At 43.5% G+C, this 20,569-nt stretch overlaps 1 protein-coding gene across 3 annotated transcripts in view; it reads left to right on the top strand.

Moving 5' to 3' along the window:
* Nucleotides 1-20,569, top strand: part of LOC138304451 (histone-lysine N-methyltransferase, H3 lysine-36 specific-like) — an 833,106-nt gene that overhangs the window by 738,473 nt on the left and 74,064 nt on the right. For all 3 annotated transcript variants that reach the window (XM_069244519.1, XM_069244517.1, XM_069244518.1), the window contains exons 18-19: nt 5,820-6,089; nt 6,637-6,753. In XM_069244519.1, coding sequence (XP_069100620.1) covers nt 5,820-6,089; nt 6,637-6,753 — 387 coding nt within the window. The remainder of the gene's footprint in view (nt 1-5,819; nt 6,090-6,636; nt 6,754-20,569) is intronic.

Raw genomic sequence — 20,569 nt, 5'->3', positions numbered from 1 at the left:
TTTCGTTTCACTGTCGACCAACCCCTGCATCCACAGATGGGTGGGAAGTAGCTCCTGCCACAACCAGACATTTCAACGTGAATTGAACTTGGTCCCCTTCTTTTTCAGGTCTTCCTCTTCTAGGATCCACCTTTGGTTTCCTGCAGTATTGTCGGGTCTTGCAATATCTTTCTCTGAAGTCCTTTGGTGGTTTTGGGGAGAACCAGTTACTCACCTTTTTTCTACTGGTCGCTGGGGGGGCACCCTGGTATTTACCTTGTGAGTTTCCTAGTTCCTCCAGCGCCCCTCTACCAATTCCACTTCCTTGGGTCGGGGCCCGACCTTCACATCCCACTTTCTTAGTATATGGTTTGGTCCCCACCAGGCCTTCAGTGTTGCCTATTGCTTTTCACTGTTTTCAATTGCTTTCTATGTCTATTCCTGGTTGTTACTGTACATATATAGTGTGTTTTACTTACCTCCTATAGGAGTGTATTGCCTATCTAGTATTGTAGTATCTGTGTCACCAAATTAAAGTACCTTTATTTTTGTAACAGTGAGTGGTTCTTTCATTGTGTAAGTGCTGAGTGACTACAGTGATATTGCTTAAGCTTTGCATGTCTCCTAGATAAGCCTTGGCTGCTCATCCACAGCTACCTCTCGGGAGCCTGGCTTCCTAGACACTGACTACACTTCACTAATAGAGGATACCTGGACCTGTTATAAGGTGATAACACATAGGTACTCACCACACACCAGGCCAGTTTCCCATATGTGCATCCTAGGATCTTCTTTGATGGTTATAAACACTAGAATAATTCTGCGCTGCCTGTGTGGACCCAGAAGCACTTCTTCATATAGGTACAATCCATTTTAAAATCCTATAAGTTGTCACTGTCGGATTTTATGATTCTACCACATACTGGATTGCCAGCTCAGTTGGTTAGCACTCCTGGTACGACAGGACACTTTTTGATGAGATGGAGGAATTTCAACACTTCCCAGGGCAGTATAGACAGTGTGAACAAGAGCTGTTTACAGAGGGCAAGACTATCTCAACCGCCTCTGTTTGCTGCACTGTAGACTCAGCCAACACTGCAGCCAGGGGGCATTAATACAAGAATCCTGGTCATGAGTCACTTCTAGCTCCGTGTCTCTGGCTTTAAGCCAGAAGTACATCAGCATCTGCTGAACTTGCTGTGCAACAGTGAACACTACTTCAGACAACAGGTAGACCAGATGCTTGAAAAGCACAAGAAAGACGGAGCCAAGGTGATGGGTGCCCTTCAGACATCCACACCTATAGGGTCCTTTCGCAGGGCACAGTACATCGTACGTAGTAAGATAATTTCCCTAAACTCCTCTGCCTCCTGCCAGAGATAGCAACAGCCATACCACCAGAAGCCATGAGGGTATTCAGGAGGAGGTTACAGAGATAACACCACCAGGGGAGGGGCAAAGCAGGCTCAGCCAAAAGAGGCACATCCTTCAAGCGGTGGCTTGGGTCCTCTCCATCATGAACCATGGTCAAGCCTGGAGCTCACGGCAACCCCACTAAACATTCAGCCATACAAACACTCCCTTCCTGCAGAACACCAGTGCCTTCTTTAGGAAGAAGTTCTAGCTCTAAACCCCAAAGGTGTAATAGAACCAGTGGCATTGCGGCATCACACCAAGGGGGTTGTACGTCCTGTACTGTCTCAACACAAAAAGGATGGTTCTCTAAGGCCATTATACAGCTTCACGCTCCTCTGCAATTCCCAGGACATTTTCACAGTCACTCTAAAGGATGTCCCCTCTACTGCAACAAAGGTGACTTCGTGACTGCTGTCTGCATGAAGGGCACCTGCTTTCACATACTGATCCACTTCCGCTCATCACCACTACCTATGTTTCGTGGTGAGTGGTAGCATCAGTTCATAATGTTGTTATTCAGGGTTACCACTGCCCACAGAGAAGCCACATTATCTGTGGTACCCACACAATTCCAAAGGAGAGGCATTTCCGTATTCTCCTACTTTGACGGTTGGCTGTTCAAGAATGCAAGCGAACAGCAGTGTCTCATATCCCACCTCCACAGTTTTATATAAGTATTGTTAAGCCCCTCCTTCAGATGAAACTCTTTCTGGAAGCCGTACTCCGTACAATCACCAACAAGGATTACTTCAGTCATGCAAGAGCACAAGCATTCCAGCAGTTAACTGATATTCTGCCTGGAGACGATGCAGTTAACAGTGAAAGTAGGTTCAAAGCACGTGTGGCTGTAGATACACATGCTTAGCATAATCCTGCTGTCTGGTGTTGGGCTTGGATGTGTGCAAGTTGTTTTTCTTTGAAGAAAGTCTTCTGAATCACAAGGTTGAGTGACTCCTTTCTTGCTGGTAATGCACATGGTCATCGACTCCATTGTTAGATTATTTTCTTCTGCCATTGGTTTCGGACATGTGTTCCTCAGCTCCGGTTCGACAATATGATCACTCAATCCTCTCCAGACTTTACCGTCAGTATTGATTGTGATTGTGATTGCCTCAATCTCCCTCGTCCGTTCATCGACGTGGACTTTGTCGGGCGACTCAAGTCTACCACAGGCACAGTGGGCCTTTGGGGAAAACTTCATATATTTGTTGTTCCCTCCGCATAATGCCACCCAGTGATGGGATAGACATCCTTAGGATTCTGCCTCGCTGCCACCATCAAGTACCCATGCACTGATCTCCACCAGGTGTGTAACTTGTGCCTTTCCCCTGAGCATGAGGAGGCTACCTGTGAGGCCTGCAATTCCTTTTGGTTGCGGAATACACTGCTTGACCGTCGAACTCGAGGCCTCGAGATGTTCTGACACAGCATCAAAGATACACCAGATGTCATCTGATCTGACGACCCTCAAGAAGAGGTACAAGCCCAGGTGTTGGCTGCTGATGAAGGCACCATCTGTCCCCGAGGACAGCTCCGGCTCTGAACTGGAGAAGCAAGATCTCACACCAGGTCAAGCCATGAGTACTGAGCCCTCTCCACCCCCACCCCGACTCCAGCACACCACCACAAATGGTCGTATACCTACCTCAGACCTTGCCTAAGTCTATTGTTGGGCCACCACCACTTTTGAGCCTTGGTTGTCATCGATCAGCTGCATCGGATACATCCCGCCTCTGCTTGGCACCCAAAAAAATAACAACAAAACAGCACAGGCTGCATGCTCCCAAACACCCTTCCTCCATAAAGCCGATCTTCGCAGCTGAGACTCTTGATGTCGAAACACCGCTCCACCTTGACACCGAACACTTTTACTTTGGAGATGAAATCCTACACCTTCGGCAAACATGCACATGGTTCCGAGCATGTGGAACCGGTGCTTCAATGGCTGCAAGAGGAGATAAATTCCAGACAAAAACATATTATGATACACCCGGATGTAGGAAAGTGCCCTTTTTTTGGAATGGTTACCCCCACTTTTTGCCTGCTATTCGTGTGCTTAGACTGTTTTCACTGGGATTCTGCTACCCAGGACCCCAGTGATTGTGCTCTCTCCCTCCAAATGTAGTTACTTTGGAATTTTCTGCACTCCACAATTGGCATACTGTTGTCCCCTTATAAGCCCCTAGAATATGGTACTTCGGTACCCAGGGCATTGGGACACCAGGGGTATCAGTATTATCTACCTTAGTCTCTGTTAAGCCTCTTGGGAATCCTGGACTCTGTGCACACTATATCTCATTTTGATATAGTATGCACAGAGCCAGCTTCCAACACAAACAATTTACACTTCACTCATTACATAGATGCTAAGCTCTACTTAGACCTACAGACTGCAAGTGGCCTAGATATATCTCCTAAGGCGACAGAATTGGACTCCTCTCCTAAAACCCCTAATGGGAAGAGTGTGTGCTGCTCAGCAGTAGTAGCCTGCAGAACATCAGAGGTTTTTGATCTCCAGTTGCCTACCATTAAGTCTAAGGCAAGTCTTCGGACAAATTCTACAGCGTGGGCCTACTCTACTATTTTAGAGCCCTTCCTGTCTTTTAACAAGAACACAGAAACATTGATGACAACCTAGTCTTTATGGTGTCTCACACACACACACCCCACACACACCCCACACACACCCCACACACACCCCACACACACCCCACACACACCCCCACACACACCCCCACACACACCCCCACACACACCCCCACACACACCCCCACACACACCCCCACACACACCCCCACACACACCCCCACACACACCCCCACACACACCCCCACACACACCCCCACACACCCCACACACACACACCCCTCCCCCCTCCAGGCAAAACTGGCTGATGTTTTAATGTTTGTTTTAGCACTGGCTTAACAAGATTTGATAAGTTCCTAGGGTTGCCTTTAGGGTCTCAGGTTTTCTGTGAATACAACTTCTTGGTAAGTTCTGTCTGGAGAGTCCAAAAAGTTTGATTTTCTGAGAATCTCTGTCATGCTGTCTTAATAAGACCAGAATTGTCATGTAATTTCCAAATTCTATGGAAAAAAGAGGCCCTCCACAAAAACGTCATTCCTATTCCACTTAACCAAAGGCACTATTTGTGTCCTTCCAAAGCGCTGTCCCTGTCAAAAAAAATTGAGGCTTGCTTTTTGCAAGCATTACTGTTTTGGCACATCAGGGGATATGAATCTTTCAGCCAAGATGTGTTGTGCATTTTATTAGCTTGATGTTTGACACCCTTACATTCGTCTTGTCTTTCCCCCATTATGAAGTCAGTTGGGAAAAGGGTGTGTAGTCTGTCAGTTAAAAAAAAAAAAAAAAAATGCCTTCAAAGAAATTCCTGTACACTTGCTGTCAAACTGACACAACACCTACTCACCGAGCTGTATTTCCTTCAGCATGTATTTTTGGACAACATTGCTTGTTGGGGAAACATGTATTGGGTGTTGTAGTTAGCAATAGTGAACAGCTGTGGAGTGTTCTCATGCTGCGCTCCTAAGGTATTTCAAAATTCAGCTTTCTTTTCATGTTTCTGCCTGCTTGTGCAGAAAATTCATAAACAGTTGTGAAGGGGTAGGCAAGGCTTGAAGTTTATTTTTTCAATCTTCCCATCTGCACTTCACTGATAGGGCCAAAGGGCCGGCTTCTTTGTGTTGTTCTGTTTTGTTCTTCGATGAATCAATCACTAATTGCTTTAAACAATCAAACTCTTTCTGTGCACAAGCTAGTGTCTCTGAAGAAAGTGTAGATAGCATTGATGAGTTCAATGTTAATGTTCTGCTCAGTGACTTTCTGGCAGTGTTTGTCCATATGATTTCCAAAAATAACAAGGTGATAAATGGAATTCTCAAATTAATCTGAGCCCCTAGCAATTGCTCAAGCCGCACTCAAGTCTATTGTGTTCTGCCACCATGCAATTCTAGACAAAGGACTGCCTAATGCAAATCATCAGTATTGACCCTGATCGACTCCTATGGCACAGTGAGCACAGGGCCCATGTCTGGGCATACTCATCGTATTTAGGGTGTCAGCTGCAACAATAACAAGGTTGAGGAAGGAAATGCTTGAATAATGTGATTTAAAATTATTTCCAGCACCACCACTGTCATTGAAATCCTCAGAAGTGCTCTGTCCCACAACTAATGTGGGTTATCTTTCTGCTTCTCAGTTTTCAAATGAGAATTCTTTGTAGTTTTAGTTCTTTTTCCTAACACATCTAGTGTCTAAAATTACATTATCTGCATCACTTCTCAAATTGTTCATCTCTTTTTCCGTAATGATGTATGAGGGACCGTGCTATGTTTCACGTGATATTCTGCGAATGGGACAAGAGAGGCTGCATGTCCTGTCTCATAAACTTTATGTACCCCTAGGTGAACAGGCCAGTAGGAGGGGTTCAGATCTTCACTGCTGACATGTCTGAAATTCCACGCTGCAACTGCAAAGCCACTGATGAGAACCCTTGTGGCCAAGACTCTGAGTGCATCAATCGAATGCTTCTGTATGAGTGTCATTCTTCTGTCTGCCCTGCTGGAGAAAAATGTCAGAATCAGTGCTTCTCCAAAAGGCAGTACCCTGAAGTGGAGGTGTTCCGGACCGCGAGCCGAGGATGGGGTTTGAGATGCAAAGTAGACCTTAGGAAGGTATGTGTCAAGTATCCCTTGGTGGCTTCTTGGTTGTTAGATATTTGTTAATGGATAGTCATACATTGTGATAACTAGGAATTGTCTTCTATGAGAGAAGAGGCTGGATCCTAAGTGTAATCTGTTAACCAAGGCAAAATAAATCTAATAAAGTGCATCCATCAGATGGAATGCCTATCAAATGCCTGGTTCCTAACTGTTCCATAATATCTAGTTATTCAATACTCAGTAACTGGGTGAACTCTGTATCTTTGGTAATATGTCCCTAACTAATATTTTAACAGTTGTGTTCCCTGGCTCCTTCCAGGCAAACTACCAATACTAATTAAAGGTCTGCTTAATATTCTTTAATTGTTGTCCTAAATTGATTTGTGTTTAAATTTGTACAGCATTATTAAATAGATTTGAAAGGTAACATTACACTAGCTTTAACTAACTGTTGGTGAAAAACAAGCTGCCTTGAAATTATAGGTCTGTTTTATTGTGCTGGTGATATTTTTATGGTTAGTGAAATATTATTTAATCTATTGTGTGTTTTTCTTTTTAGGGGGAGTTTGTGAATGAGTATGTTGGTGAACTAATAGACGAAGAGGAGTGTCGAGCAAGAATAAAACATGCACAGGACAATGATATATCCAACTTCTACATGTTGACTTTGGACAAGGTAAAACAACAGAAGTTTTAAAGTCACTCTCGGCTCAATTACAATCTAATGTGGTACTTTTACCTAAAGCAGAATCTTGTTTCCAAACAGTAAGATATAGGTTGAGGGTGTTCCAATTTGTTTGACTGTTGTTCTCTGCATCCACAAATTGTGATTCTTAACCCAGTGATAAGTGGTTTTTTTACGTCAGAGGAAGAGGATACTATTTCTCCCCTATTTCTCAATCATGGAATCCTCATTTACATAAACAGTCAAATATCTTTAATGCACCATAGCATAACAAAATTTCAATATATTCAAATTATATATTTTCACACTACACTGCTGCTTTAAGGAAGCCAGGAGCTCCACTCTCCCAACAGGCACATATGTGTTGGTTTGGTAGTTCACTTTTCCACTCCATAATTCATCAGTGATGTTATCAGCTCAACTGGAATTATAGTTCACTTTGTAAAAGTGCAGTTTGTGATAATTTTTAAGACAGTGTGGTTTTGGAATTGGCATAAGTTCTTCAGTCCTTCCCACTATGAAACCTCACGCGTGAATGACGTATAGCTCTGACCTAGGAAAAGAGAGAGAGAGCACTTACGAAATGTTATCACTTGGCATGCTTCCAGAGCATGTTAGCAAGTGTTAGGGCTGCCGCCCTTCTCAGGGAAATTCTGGCTTCTATCTTTTTGTCAACTCAAGCAAGCCAGCCAGCTGTGCTTCTGACCCTTGTCCGTCGCACATCTTCAAGAACATTCTTTTAAGTACCTTTGCCACCACACCAGTCAAAACAAGTATCAATACTTCTTTAACTACAGGAATGTTTCCAGAAGACTGAAAGGCATACATACACCCATTAAAGAAAGCAAACATTAGGCCCACAGGACCGAAATAAATACAGACCGATTACAGTTGGACCTTTCCTGGGAAAATTGCTAGAAAGAGCATCATTAACAAAGATGTCACAGGTTGTTGAAGATAATTCCATACTTTTCAACTTCTGGGGAATTCCAAACGGTCCGGGAAGAGACAAATTCTTCCCTCCTCACCATCTGGGATGACTTTAAAAACACAGTAAACTGAAACTGGGTCGCTTCACTAATTCTCTTGGACCTTTCAGCTGCCTTCGACACTGTTCATCATGACGCTGTAATCCAAAGATTCTATAAAGCGGGCATTGAGGGGACTGCTCTCGACTGGATCACATCCTACCTTCAAAACAGAATAAATGTCATCCATACTGTCCCTTTTTCACTTCAACTGTACTTCACAAAAGCAGGAGTCCATCAAGGCTCTGTCATCTCACCCATGCTTTTCAACATCTACATGAAGTCATTACCAGCTTAGTATGTTTATAGGTCACCGCATAGTTTACTTAGAAGTTATTTGATTATATGCTTATTGGTTTCTGATCTTATTTTATCTACCTCAATGTGTAATTATGATCATAAGAATTGTATCGATCAGTGCTTCACTACTGAAATATTAGGGAACATGTAAAATAAAAATTAATATACATAAATATATTTTTCCTAAATAATAAATGTACACAAATTTTCTTTTGTGGACAGCAATACTTGCAAGTTTGATTTTTCTAGCTATTTACCCATACATCAACATATGGGCTTCTACATTATACAGTTTTATATCCAGGGGTGTGGAATTTATTAAAATATCTACTTGTCCAGGGGCCAGGTTGCTTCTCAAATCTACTTGTCCTGTAAAAAGATCTACTTGTCCCTCTGGTGCCATGTAGTGTGGCGACAAATTATGGCAGCAATCTCATTATGTGAGAGCTCTGATAATAGCCTCTCTGATTATGCCAGGGCTACTACCATAGTAGGGCTTGAATACTACTGTAGCAATTTCCTTATTTTGCCACCTTTCTGCAGATCTGCATACTGGGGCTGGAGGAAGCAGTAAGCAATAGTTCCAGGGCTGGAATGCCTTTGAGTCTGCAAACCCACTAACCTGCATGTTTTAAAGATTTTCACCAGCGTCTCTCTAATATTTTCCCATAATAAGAAAGGTTGGAAATTTACTCCTGACAATGGCAGAATTAGAACTTCTTCCAGGGTTGGGAAGAAAATGGCTGGAGGGAAAATAAACTTGCAAATGCTCAATAGATTTTCACATGAGCAAATCTACACATGTGTATTTACCCATGCTAAAATACAGTTCACAAATATTTTATAGGGGTACGATTTCCTGGTATACTTCTTTTGAAAGCCACTAATTCAAAGACATATACCATGGGTGCACTTTTGTGACTTTCTGTAAGAATTTGGGGCCACATGTAGGTAGGTTCAGATTTGCAACTCGCAATTTGCGAGTCGCAAATCCGAATGTAGGATGGTGTCCCTGACACCATCTGCGATTCACAAGGGGGTTGCAAATGCCCACCTCATGAATAATCATGAGGTGGGTTGCAATTTGCGACCCCCTTGCGAATGGCGGCCCTCACAGGGATGGTGGCCTGCTGGAGACAGCAGACCACCATGTCTGTGACTGCTTTTCAATAAAGCAGTTTTTTTTTTTGTAATGCAGCCCGTTTTCCTTAAAGGAAAACGAGATGCATTACAAAAATGAAATGTTTTCATTTCATTTTTTCAGAGCAGGCAGTGGTCCACAGGACCACTGCCTGCTCTGAAAAAATGTTTACAGTGACATTCACAACAGGGAAGGGGTCCCATAGGGACCCCTTCCCTTTTGCGAATGGGTTAGCACCCATTTGAAATGGGTGCAAACTGCGATTGGTTTGCGCCCGCGGTCACAAAACAATCCTACATTGCACTGTGAGTCGCAATTAGGAAGGGAAAACCCCTTCCTAATTGAGAGTTGCAAACCCGTTTTGCCATTCGGTAACCAGGTTGTTCAGTGGCATGTGTAGCTGCAGATACACATGCTGTGCATAGTCTGCCGTCTGGTGTTGGGCTCGGAGTGTTACAAGTTGTTTTTCTTCGAAGAAGTCTTTTCGAGTCACGAGACCGAGGGACTCCTCCCACCTCGGTTCCATTGCGCATGGGCGTCGACTCCATCTTAGATTGTTTTCTTTCCGCTGTCGGGTTCGGACGTGTTCCTTTTCGCTCCGTGTTTCGGGTCGGAAAGTTAGTCAGAATCTCGGAAACTTCGTCGGTATTGTTTCGTTCGGTATCGGGGTAGTTAGAACCAATCGACACCGAATCTTGAAGAGCTTCGGGAGCCCTTCGGGGTAATTTCGAACAACCGTCGGGGCCTGGTCGGCCCGACCGCGTGCAACATCGAGACTGATGGAACGGACCCCGTTCCGATTCTGTCCTAAATGCCATAATAAGTATCCTTATACGGATCAACATTTGGTCTGTAACTTGTGCTTGTCCCCCGAGCACAAGGAGGATACGTGCGAAGCCTGTCGCACGTTTCGGTCGAGGAAAGCGCTCAGAGACCGAAGAGCCAGGAGGTTGCAGATGGGGTCTACGCCGACAGGACAACAACGGTTCGAGGAGGAGGAAGAAGAATCTTTCTCCATCCACGAGTCGGATTCCGAAGAATTCGACGTCGAAGAACAACCAACCGTGAGTAAGACGTCGAAACAAACATCACACGAAAAGACTGACAAAGCCCAGGGGACGCCACCGCCAACAGGCCATGGCTTAACCCGGAAAGTAGGTGACCGTCCAACGGCACCGAAAAAGGGCGAGCTGCTGTCGAAGTCATCCGACTCCGGTCGAGATACAGGCACGCAGCACTCTCGGGACCGAGAGAGTGACGCAGAAAAAATTCGGCACCGACACAGCGGCTCCGAAGTTGGTCGGCACCGAGAGGGCACGACGCCGAAAAGACAAAAGATCTTGTCGGAGCCGAAAAAATCAAGGGAAACGGTTTCGGTGCCGAAACGCCCGGCAACCGAACCGAAAACTGGTTCCTACTCAGAGGAACAGGGACTGTCCTCTCAACTAAAAAAACACAGATTTGAGGAGGAATTACAACCAATTCAGCCAGATCACACGCAAAAGCGGATCTTTATTCAAAAGGATACTGGGAAGATTGGCACTCTTCCCCCAATCAAAAGGAAAAGGAAACTTGACTTCCAGCAAGGAGACAAGCAACCACAAGCGAAGGTGGTAAAGAAGGTAACTCCACCACCCTCTCCACCACCATCAACTCATGCATCACCGGCACAAACTCCACCATTAACACACTCACCAGCTCATACCACAATGAGCCAGGATGATCAGGATGCATGGGACCTCTACGACGCTCCAGTATCGGACAATAGCCCAGAGTCGTACCCAACTAAACCGTCACCACCTGAGGACAGTACATCATATTCACAGGTGGTAGCTAGGGCAGCTGAATTCCATAATGTCTCGCTACATTCAGAGCCTATTGAGGATGACTTCCTCTTTAACACCCTGTCCTCCACCCATAGCCATTATCAAAGCCTTCCCATGCATCCCGGAATGCTAAGGCACTCGAAACAAATATTTCAAGAGCCAGTTAAAAGCAGAGCCATAACTCCAAGGGTGGAGAAAACATACAAGGCTCCGCACACAGACCCTGTCTTTCTTACTTCACAACTGACACCAGACTCAGTTGTTGTGGGGGCAGCTCGTAAAAGAGCCAACTCGCATACATCAGGCGACGCACCACCTCCGGACAAGGAGAGCCGCAAATTTGATGCAGCGGGAAAAAGGGTTGCAGCACAAGCGGCAAATCAGTGGCGCATCGCCAACTCGCAAGCACTCCTGGCGAGATACGACCGGGCTCATTGGGATGAGATGCAACATCTCATTGAACACCTCCCCAAGGAGTTCCAGAAACGAGCGCAACAGGTGGTGGAAGAGGGACAAAGTATCTCGAACAATCAGATACGGTCTTCCATGGATGCAGCGGATACAGCTGCAAGGACAATAAATACTTCAGTCACCATAAGGAGGCATGCATGGCTGCGCACATCTGGGTTCAAACCCGAAATACAACAGGCTGTGCTCAATATGCCATTTAACGAACAGCAATTGTTTGGGCCGGAGGTCGACACTGCAATTGAAAAATTAAAAAAGGACACCGATACAGCCAAAGCCATGGGCGCACTCTACTCCCCGCAGGGCAGAGGCACATTTGGCACATTTCGTAAAACAACTTTTAGGGGAGGGTTTCGAGGTCAACCCACAGAAACCAGCACCTCACAAACAAGACCACCAACCTACCAGGGACAATATCAAAGGGGAGGTTTTCGGGGACAATACAGAGGGGGCCAATTCCCAAGAAACAGGGGAAAATTTCAAGGTCCCAAAACCCCTCAAAATAAACAGTGACTCACAAGTCACACAATCCCTTCACACAACACCAGTGGGGGGAAGACTAAGCCAGTTCTACACATCTTGGGAGGAAATAACAACAGACACTTGGGTCTTAGCAATTATCCAACATGGTTATTGCATAGAATTTCTCCAACTCCCTCCAAACGTCCCACCGAAAACACACAATATGTCAAAACAGCATATAGACCTTCTAGGACTAGAAGTTCAGGCATTGCTGCAAAAGGACGCAATAGAACTGGTACCACGTCATCAAAAGAACACAGGAGTTTACTCACTGTACTTTCTAATACCAAAAAAAAACAAAACTCTAAGACCAATACTAGATCTCAGAACACTAAACACCTACATCAAATCAGACCACTTTCACATGGTCACATTACAAGACGTAATCCCACTGCTCAAACAGCAAGACTACATGACAACATTAGATCTAAAAGATGCGTATTTCCATATACCGATACATCCTTCGCACAGGAAATACCTAAGGTTCGTATTCGAAGGAATACATTACCAGTTCAAAGTGTTGCCATTCGGAATAACAACTGCGCCAAGAGTCTTTACAAAATGCCTGGCAGTAGTAGCTGCACATATCAGAAGGCAGCAAATACATGTGTTCCCATACCTAGACGATTGGTTAATCAAAACCAATACGCTAAAACGGTGTTCACAACACACAAAATATGTCATAGAAACCCTACACAACCTAGGTTTCTCAATCAACTACGCAAAGTCACACCTGCAGCCGTGTCAAACACCGCAATACTTAGGAGCAACAATCAGCACAGCAAAAGGGATTGCTACTCCAAGTCCACAAAGAGTACAAACATTTCACAATGTAATACAAACCTTGTATCCAACACAAAGAGTACAAGTCAAAATAATACTGAAACTACTAGGCATGATGTCTTCATGCATAGCCATTGTCCCAAACGCAAGATTGCACATGCGGCCCTTACAACAGTGCCTAGCATCACAGTGGTCACAGGCACAGGGTCAACTTCTAGATCTGGTGTTGGTAGACCGCCAAACATACATCTCGCTTCTATGGTGGAACAGTACAAATTTAAACAAAGGGCGGCCTTTCCAAGACCCAGTGCCAACATACGTTATAACAACGGATGCTTCCATGACAGGGTGGGGAGCACACCTCAATCAACACAGCATCCAAGGACAGTGGGACATACATCAAAGAAAGTTTCACATAAATCACTTAGAACTGTTAGCAGTATTTCTAGCGTTGAAAGCATTCCAACCCATGATAACCCACAAATACATTCTTGTCTAAACAGACAACATGACGACAATGTATTATTTGAACAAACAGGGGGGGACACACTCGACACAGTTGTGTCTCCTAACACAAAAAATATGGCATTGGGCAATTCACAACCATATTCGTCTAATAGCACAATTTATTCCAGGGATCCAGAACCAACTAGCAGACAATCTCTCTCGGGATCACCAACAAATCCACGAATGGGAAATTCACCCCCAAATACTGAACACTTACTTTCAAATTTGGGGAACACCTCAAATAGATCTCTTTGCAACAAAAGAAAACGCAAAATGCGAAAACTTCGCATCCAGGTACCCACACAGGTACTCCCAAGGCAATGCTCTATGGATGAATTGGTCAGGGATATTTGCGTACACTTTTCCCCCTCTCCTTCCATATCTAGTAAACAGATTGAGTCAAAACAAACTCAAACTCATACTAATAGCACCAACATGGGCAAGACAACCTTGGTATACCACACTACTAGACCTGTCAGTAGTACCTCATGTCAAACTAACCAACAGACCAGATCTGTTAACACAACACAAACAACAGATCAGGCATCCAAACCCAGCATCGCTGAATCTAGCAATTTGGCTCCTGAAATCCTAGAATTTGGACACTTAGACCTCACACAAGAATGTATGGAGGTCATAAAACAAGCTAGAAAACCTTCCACTAGACACTGCTATGCAAGTAAATGGAAAAGATTTGTTTATTACTGCCATAATGAGCAAATTCATCCATTGCATGCGTCTCCAAAAGATGTAGTAGGATATTTACTACATTTGCAAAAATCCAATCTAGCTTTCTCTTCCATAAAGATACATCTCGCCGCAATATCTGCTTACCTGCAGATTACTCATTCAACTTCCCTGTTTAGAATACCTGTCATTAAAGCGTTTATGGAAGGCCTAAAGAGAATTATACCACCAAGAACACCACCTGTTCCTTCATGGAACCTCAACATTGTCTTAACAAGGCTCATGGGTCCACCTTTCGAACCCATGCATTCTTGTGAAATGCAATACTTAACGTGGAAAGTTGCATTTCTCATTGCCATCACATCTCTAAGAAGAGTAAGTGAAATACAGGCGTTTACCATACAAGAACCATTTATTCAAATACACAGGAATAAAGTGGTTCTAAGAACAAATCCAAAATTCTTACCAAAGGTTATCTCACCATTCCACTTAAATCAAACAGTAGAATTACCAGTGTTCTTCCCACAGCCAGATTCAATAGCTGAAAGAGCACTACATACATTAGACATCAAAAGAGCACTAATGTACTACATTGACAGAACAAAAGTAATTAGAAAGACAAAACAACTATTTATTGCCTTTCAAAAACCTCATACAGGAAATCCAATTTCAAAACAAGGTATTGCCAGATGGATAGTTAGGTGCATCCAAACCTGCTATCTTAAAGCAAAGAGAGAGCTGCCTATTACACCAAAGGCACACTCAACCAGAAAGAAAGGTGCTACTATGGCCTTTCTAGGAAATATTCCAATGAATGAAATATGTAAGGCAGCAACATGGTCTACGCCTCACACATTTACTAAACACTACTGTGTAGATGTGTTATCTGCACAACAAGCCACAGTAGGACAAGCCGTACTAAGAACTTTATTTCAAACTACTTCCACTCCTACAGGCTGAACCACCGCTTTTGGGGAGATAACTGCTTACTAGTCTATGCACAGCATGTGTATCTGCAGCTACACATGCCACCGAACGGAAAATGTCACTTACCCAGTGTACATCTGTTCGTGGCATTAGTCGCTGCAGATTCACATGCGCCCACCCGCCTCCCCGGGAGCCTGTAGCCGTTTGGAAGTATATCTTCAACATTTGTAAATATATTACTTTAACCTTCCTTTGGTACATACATATTCATTCCATTGCATGGGCACTATTACTAGCATACACAACTCCTACCTCACCCTCTGCGGGGAAAACAATCTAAGATGGAGTCGACGCCCATGCGCAATGGAACCGAGGTGGGAGGAGTCCCTCGGTCTCATGACTCGAAAAGACTTCTTCGAAGAAAAACAACTTGTAACACTCCGAGCCCAACACCAGACGGCGGACTATGCACAGCATGTGAATCTGCAGCGACTAATGCCACGAACAGATGTACACTGGCTAAGTGACATTTTCCTTGTGCATCGTAATGTGCTTTTTGCACATCGCAAACAGCAAAATTCGCTGTTTGCGACATGCAAAAAGCTACCTACATGTGGGTCTTGATCCCTAATTAGGTCTGGTGTTAACAAAGACATTTTGTTTTTATTAAACTTCTATTTCTCTCTCTACCGGCTGGCTTTATTGTGAGTGATGGCATTCTGCTCTTCCACAAACAGCATAATGGCACACAAAGTAGATTTGTTCAGTGTCAGGAACTACAGTGGCGATCAGTGACGTAACAAAACTGGAGGGTGCCCCTTTACAAAGAACATGGAGGAGCCCCCTCTTCAGACTCACTCAGGGCAGCGCAGATGCTGTGCTGAAGGGGTCCCCTGGAGGGCGGCTGCGGGGCCTTTGTTATGCCACTGGTGGCAACGTGTGCTTTTTAGAGTTCAAAAACTTTTGGGGGTGTTTTTGCCAGTGTCTGTTACAATGTTGAGGGCCTGGTAGCTCCCACAACAATAAATTGTTACAAAAGCCATGTCAAAACAAGACACGCATTGATGAAACTAAAAGACTTATAAAACTATGTCGGATCAGTTGACTTTTTTCAGTGTTTGTTTATTTTCATGCTTCCCATAATCGTGTTGAAAATGGTTACACTGATTTTCCATTAGAAATAATTTTTGGAAATACTAGCATGCATCAACACATTTTACTAAATGACACTTCAAAGAAATAGCACCTAAAATTTAATGGTAGCAAAACTTTTTCCCTACATGCATTTTTTCGGAACATTTTATTTTAAAAGCAAACACTCTTCTCTCTTACTTACAAGCTTCTGCAAACATTTGCATCTAATCAGAGAGCATTCTGGGAGCATTATACTTAGCCTCATAGCCTAAACGTTTCAAACATGTGTGTACACATTTTTTTTTTTTTTTGTACTAGAACCAACATCAGTAGTGAAGTGTGACCTTAAAACATTTATTTACAGCACTCACCCTAATAATGAAGGTTTTCAAATAATGAACCATAAATACGAGTTCGAACAGCATTATCTTTTGGAAACACATTACCTCAACTGCAGAGAGTTCCACGCTCTGTAAACTGGCAGCCAAAGGGTTTGTGCTGCAGAGGGTTGGGCCTACTTGTCCCAAGGACAAAGTAAACATGAAATCTTGTTGCCCTTAACCCCAAACAAGATGTCCCGGTCGTCGGGCGATAGGAATTCCACATCCCTGTATATCTCTGTATTATTTTACGTGTATATTTATATGTAGTTATGTATCCGTGTATTTATTATTTTCCTCCTACTGTAGAAAAAAAACATTTTGCTCTCTCCAATACATTACTTTAGACACTATGTAGCCACATCTTCTGCCTCTCTCAATATATCCTCTACCTCATCCCAAACCTCATTGTACTACTATCTCCCTAATAACCCTTTCTAAATCATTTGCTCCTCAGTCCCTTATTTGACTCTCCCAAACTTCATTTAACTATGATCTCCATAATAACTATTTCTAGACTCTTCCATCCTCTATCCCTCCTTTGACTTATCTCAAATCTAATTTTACTACTACAATCTCCCAAATAACTATTCTAGACTCTTTCCTCCTGATTCTCTCCTTTATCCTATTCAATCCAACTAACAGACTCTCATGTCCAGCACGCAAATAAACAACTTTTATTTTCATATAGTAATCCACCACTAATGCATGTTTGGTTCCGGAGTAGCATGCTACTAGCCAAAAAAAGTGCTTCAATTCCTCGTTGCGGGTAGTAAGAGCTATATAATTACAGTTACTATTACAATTTTATTGATGGTTTCAGGATGTAAGAGTCAGAATCTGGTACTCGAATAAGGTGTTATATAAAATCTTCTACTTTATTTTTAACACACCAAATCTGTTTTAATCTTTAGTAAATTACATGACAGGTCTAAATAGCTTTGAAATAATGTCCTCATATATTTGCTGCTTTAAGTTTACTTTAAAATAGGGGAACGTATTTTGCTGTTTAAGCTGTTTTCATTATGTGATATCAAAGAACAGGCTGTACTGTTTTTTATTGTGTATTGTTTTAGAATTCTGAAACCTTTGGGGCTGTCTAGTAAATAAGAGGTCCTAAGGTGTGGGATGACCCCGGTCCCCCAGTTTAGGAGATGTCGCAGTATACCTGGGCGTAGAAGAGGGAAATGGGGGTCTCAAGTCACTTGCCAAAAAATGTTGTCTGGTATTACCCCTATGCTGAACAAGCGCAACTGTCTATGAACAGAAGCTCAAAACATGCTTAACACACAAAATAACTAGTATGATACTTTCAGTCGTTCTGTGGTTTAGGGTTTAGCATGGTGGTTCTGCTCACAGTCTCCATAAGAAAATTACCCTGGCTCTGGGAGTGGAGTTTCAGTGAAATTTTCTATGCGAAGCGAAGGAAGCACATCATTAGCATTGAATATTGAAGCCATAACATTGAAATATGCAATAATAAGCACAGTTTAAAACGATATAATTTGATTGTGATGGATGGAATATGTTCCTTTATGATGCAAAACTTTACAACATTCACCTGAAAATGATTATATTTCAATGCTCATTTGGTAACTCCATAGTGAAGCCCACGTTTTGCAAGGTGCTGAGGATAGATTTGGGAAAGAGGGAACACAGTAGGGCACCTCTAGTATTACGGAGGACACTACATGTATTGGAACACCAGGGCAGAGAGCACTGAGGTAGGCATGTATCACATCAGGTCTCTGATTGAGAAGATGAGTGTACTTGGGAGGAGTCTGTGACAGACTCCAAGCACTACCAGACAAAGACACCAGCTAGTGTGCAGTGATAGACCAGGAGCTTGTGTTAATGAGAGGGAGAAGACAAGAAGTGATGAGTAGTAATATGAGAGGGATATTGACATGAGACACTGGATGCATTCAAGGCATAGGCAAGAGCAGCAGGATGTTAAGGTTTGTGAATTGAAACAATAGGACTAAATGACTTGAGAGTGGATAGACAGGAGAGTCCAGCATTAGCAGGTGAGTGGAGCAGTGGTGAAATTGTAGATGATGATATGAGAAGTGGGTTTGATGAAAGATGCAATGAGGTTACAGTTGGATACTCAATAATTAAGTAGAATCTTGCTGTAGAATCGGAAACTGATAGGAGGGCTCTGACATCAAGGAAGTTGTCAAAGCCAAGAGGGAGAAAGCATTAAAGAGGAAGCTGAAGGAGAGCAAGTCAGAGAAGTGCAGTGGAACACCAGACTCTAAGGCTTTGAAAGTTACCACAACACCAGATTCACCAATTATCTAGGTCAAGCATAAGCACAGAGAGCCCAGGGGTTGAGCTTGAAAGACACAGTTGATGGTAAACCCTTGGAATCAGCTTCAACTCCAAAAGAAGATCATGAGTGTGGGAGTGGCAGGGAACCTCAAGAGAAGGAGGCCTCAATGCTGAACAAAAAGTGCCTGATGTTGAAAAGAAAAGATGTTTCAATGGGAATCCTCATAAGAACAGAGTTCAACTCCCTCAGAGTATTCTGAATCCCTTTAAAACCTCTGAAGGAGACAGCCCATGAGGAGGAACACATGGAGCTGGAACCTCCTACAATGTTGGAGCCGTAAGAAGAGCAGCAATACGAAATCCTCTACAAGCAGGGGGACCTGGATGGCTGTCAGTTGAGCATGACTCTGTTTAAGACCTAGAATCAACAGAGAGAAGGTAGCAAGATCTCGAAACGAAAGAGAGGTTAACACATTTCCCTTCAAACCTTCACCTCCATACCAGATTGTTGTGCATGACTCTCTGGTCACGTGGACAATGAGCACTTATGAAGCCCACTTGGATGAGGAGCAGACTGAATCTTGTTTCCTCCTGGAGGCTTTAATACCATCTCAGAGGAAAATACAGGTTCAATGGCATGTGTAGCTGTAGATACACATGCTGTGCATAAGCTCGCCATCTAGTGTTGAGTTCAGAGTAGTACAACTTGTTTTTTGTTCTAAGAAAGTTTTCGAGTCACAGGATCGAGTGACTCCTCCTCTGGGTAATACTACGCATGGGCACCGAGTCCTTTGTTAAATAGTTTTTCTCTCGTAGGGGATTTCCATGTATAGTCATAAGCACTGAATAGTTCCGCGCGCCTGCGGGGACCCCGGAGCACTGTTGTGTAGTATATTCTTAAGTGCAATCATCAGCTCCTTGACAAAAAGGTCTGTGAAAAACACTTAAGAATAACAATGTGCAGCCTATGTGAACAGCTACACAGGCCAAATTGTTAGAAGAAAAAAACAGTTGTAGTATAAATTTCACGTTTAAACCTCTATTTATTCTATAAATACACAAATAAATACATTCTCATATTTTATTTACACCTCTCATGAGAATAAAACAATGTAGGGCAGTGTAGCCCATAGGCTGCCATTATACAGAATGAAAATAGAACTGTGCCTTTAAGAAAGTAAAGTCTTCCTGTTTCCCATCATGCACAGCAAAAGGCAGTTGCCTCAGTTCTTTTTTCCGGCTCCTTTCTGACAGGACCCTGAAGCATTGAGCTCTACCTCACAAAATCCTTTTGTGACAGAAATTCATTTAAAATCTTTTGAATTTCATTTTCACTCGATGTTTTTAACATTGAGTGATAATTTTCTGCTTTTTTCTGTTAGATTCTGACAGAATTTTGAGGTTTTTCTACTTCAGAAATGCCTTCACTGTTTGACAAATGTCCTTCTTGTGGCAGAAAAAAGGCCAAAACAGATCCACATCGGGTCTGCATAATTTGCCTTCCATCCAGCCACAAACCGGAGTCGTGTGACATCTGCAAAACCTTCTCCAGAAGGACCCTTCGTGACAGGGAGAAGATCCGACTCCAGGCGAAAGAGGACAGGAGGAAAAGTGGTCATTCTACCACAGAGCGAGGAGAAGGTCAGTCTTCTACCAGGGCTCACACTGGTTCCTCTATAACTCCGACCAGACCGGCTCAAAAACGGCACAGGTCTCCGACGACGTCGAGGGCGTCGACGTCGAGGCAAGGAACGGCGCCAACATGCTCGCCGTCGAGGAGTGGTTCGCCGGCGAGAAAGAGACATCGCTCGCCGTCGACGACGATTTCGC

Source organism: Pleurodeles waltl, chromosome 7 (genome assembly GCF_031143425.1).
Source record: "Pleurodeles waltl isolate 20211129_DDA chromosome 7, aPleWal1.hap1.20221129, whole genome shotgun sequence".
Lineage (NCBI taxonomy): Eukaryota > Metazoa > Chordata > Amphibia > Caudata > Salamandridae > Pleurodeles > Pleurodeles waltl.
This window is presented reverse-complemented; position numbering and strand designations above follow the sequence as displayed.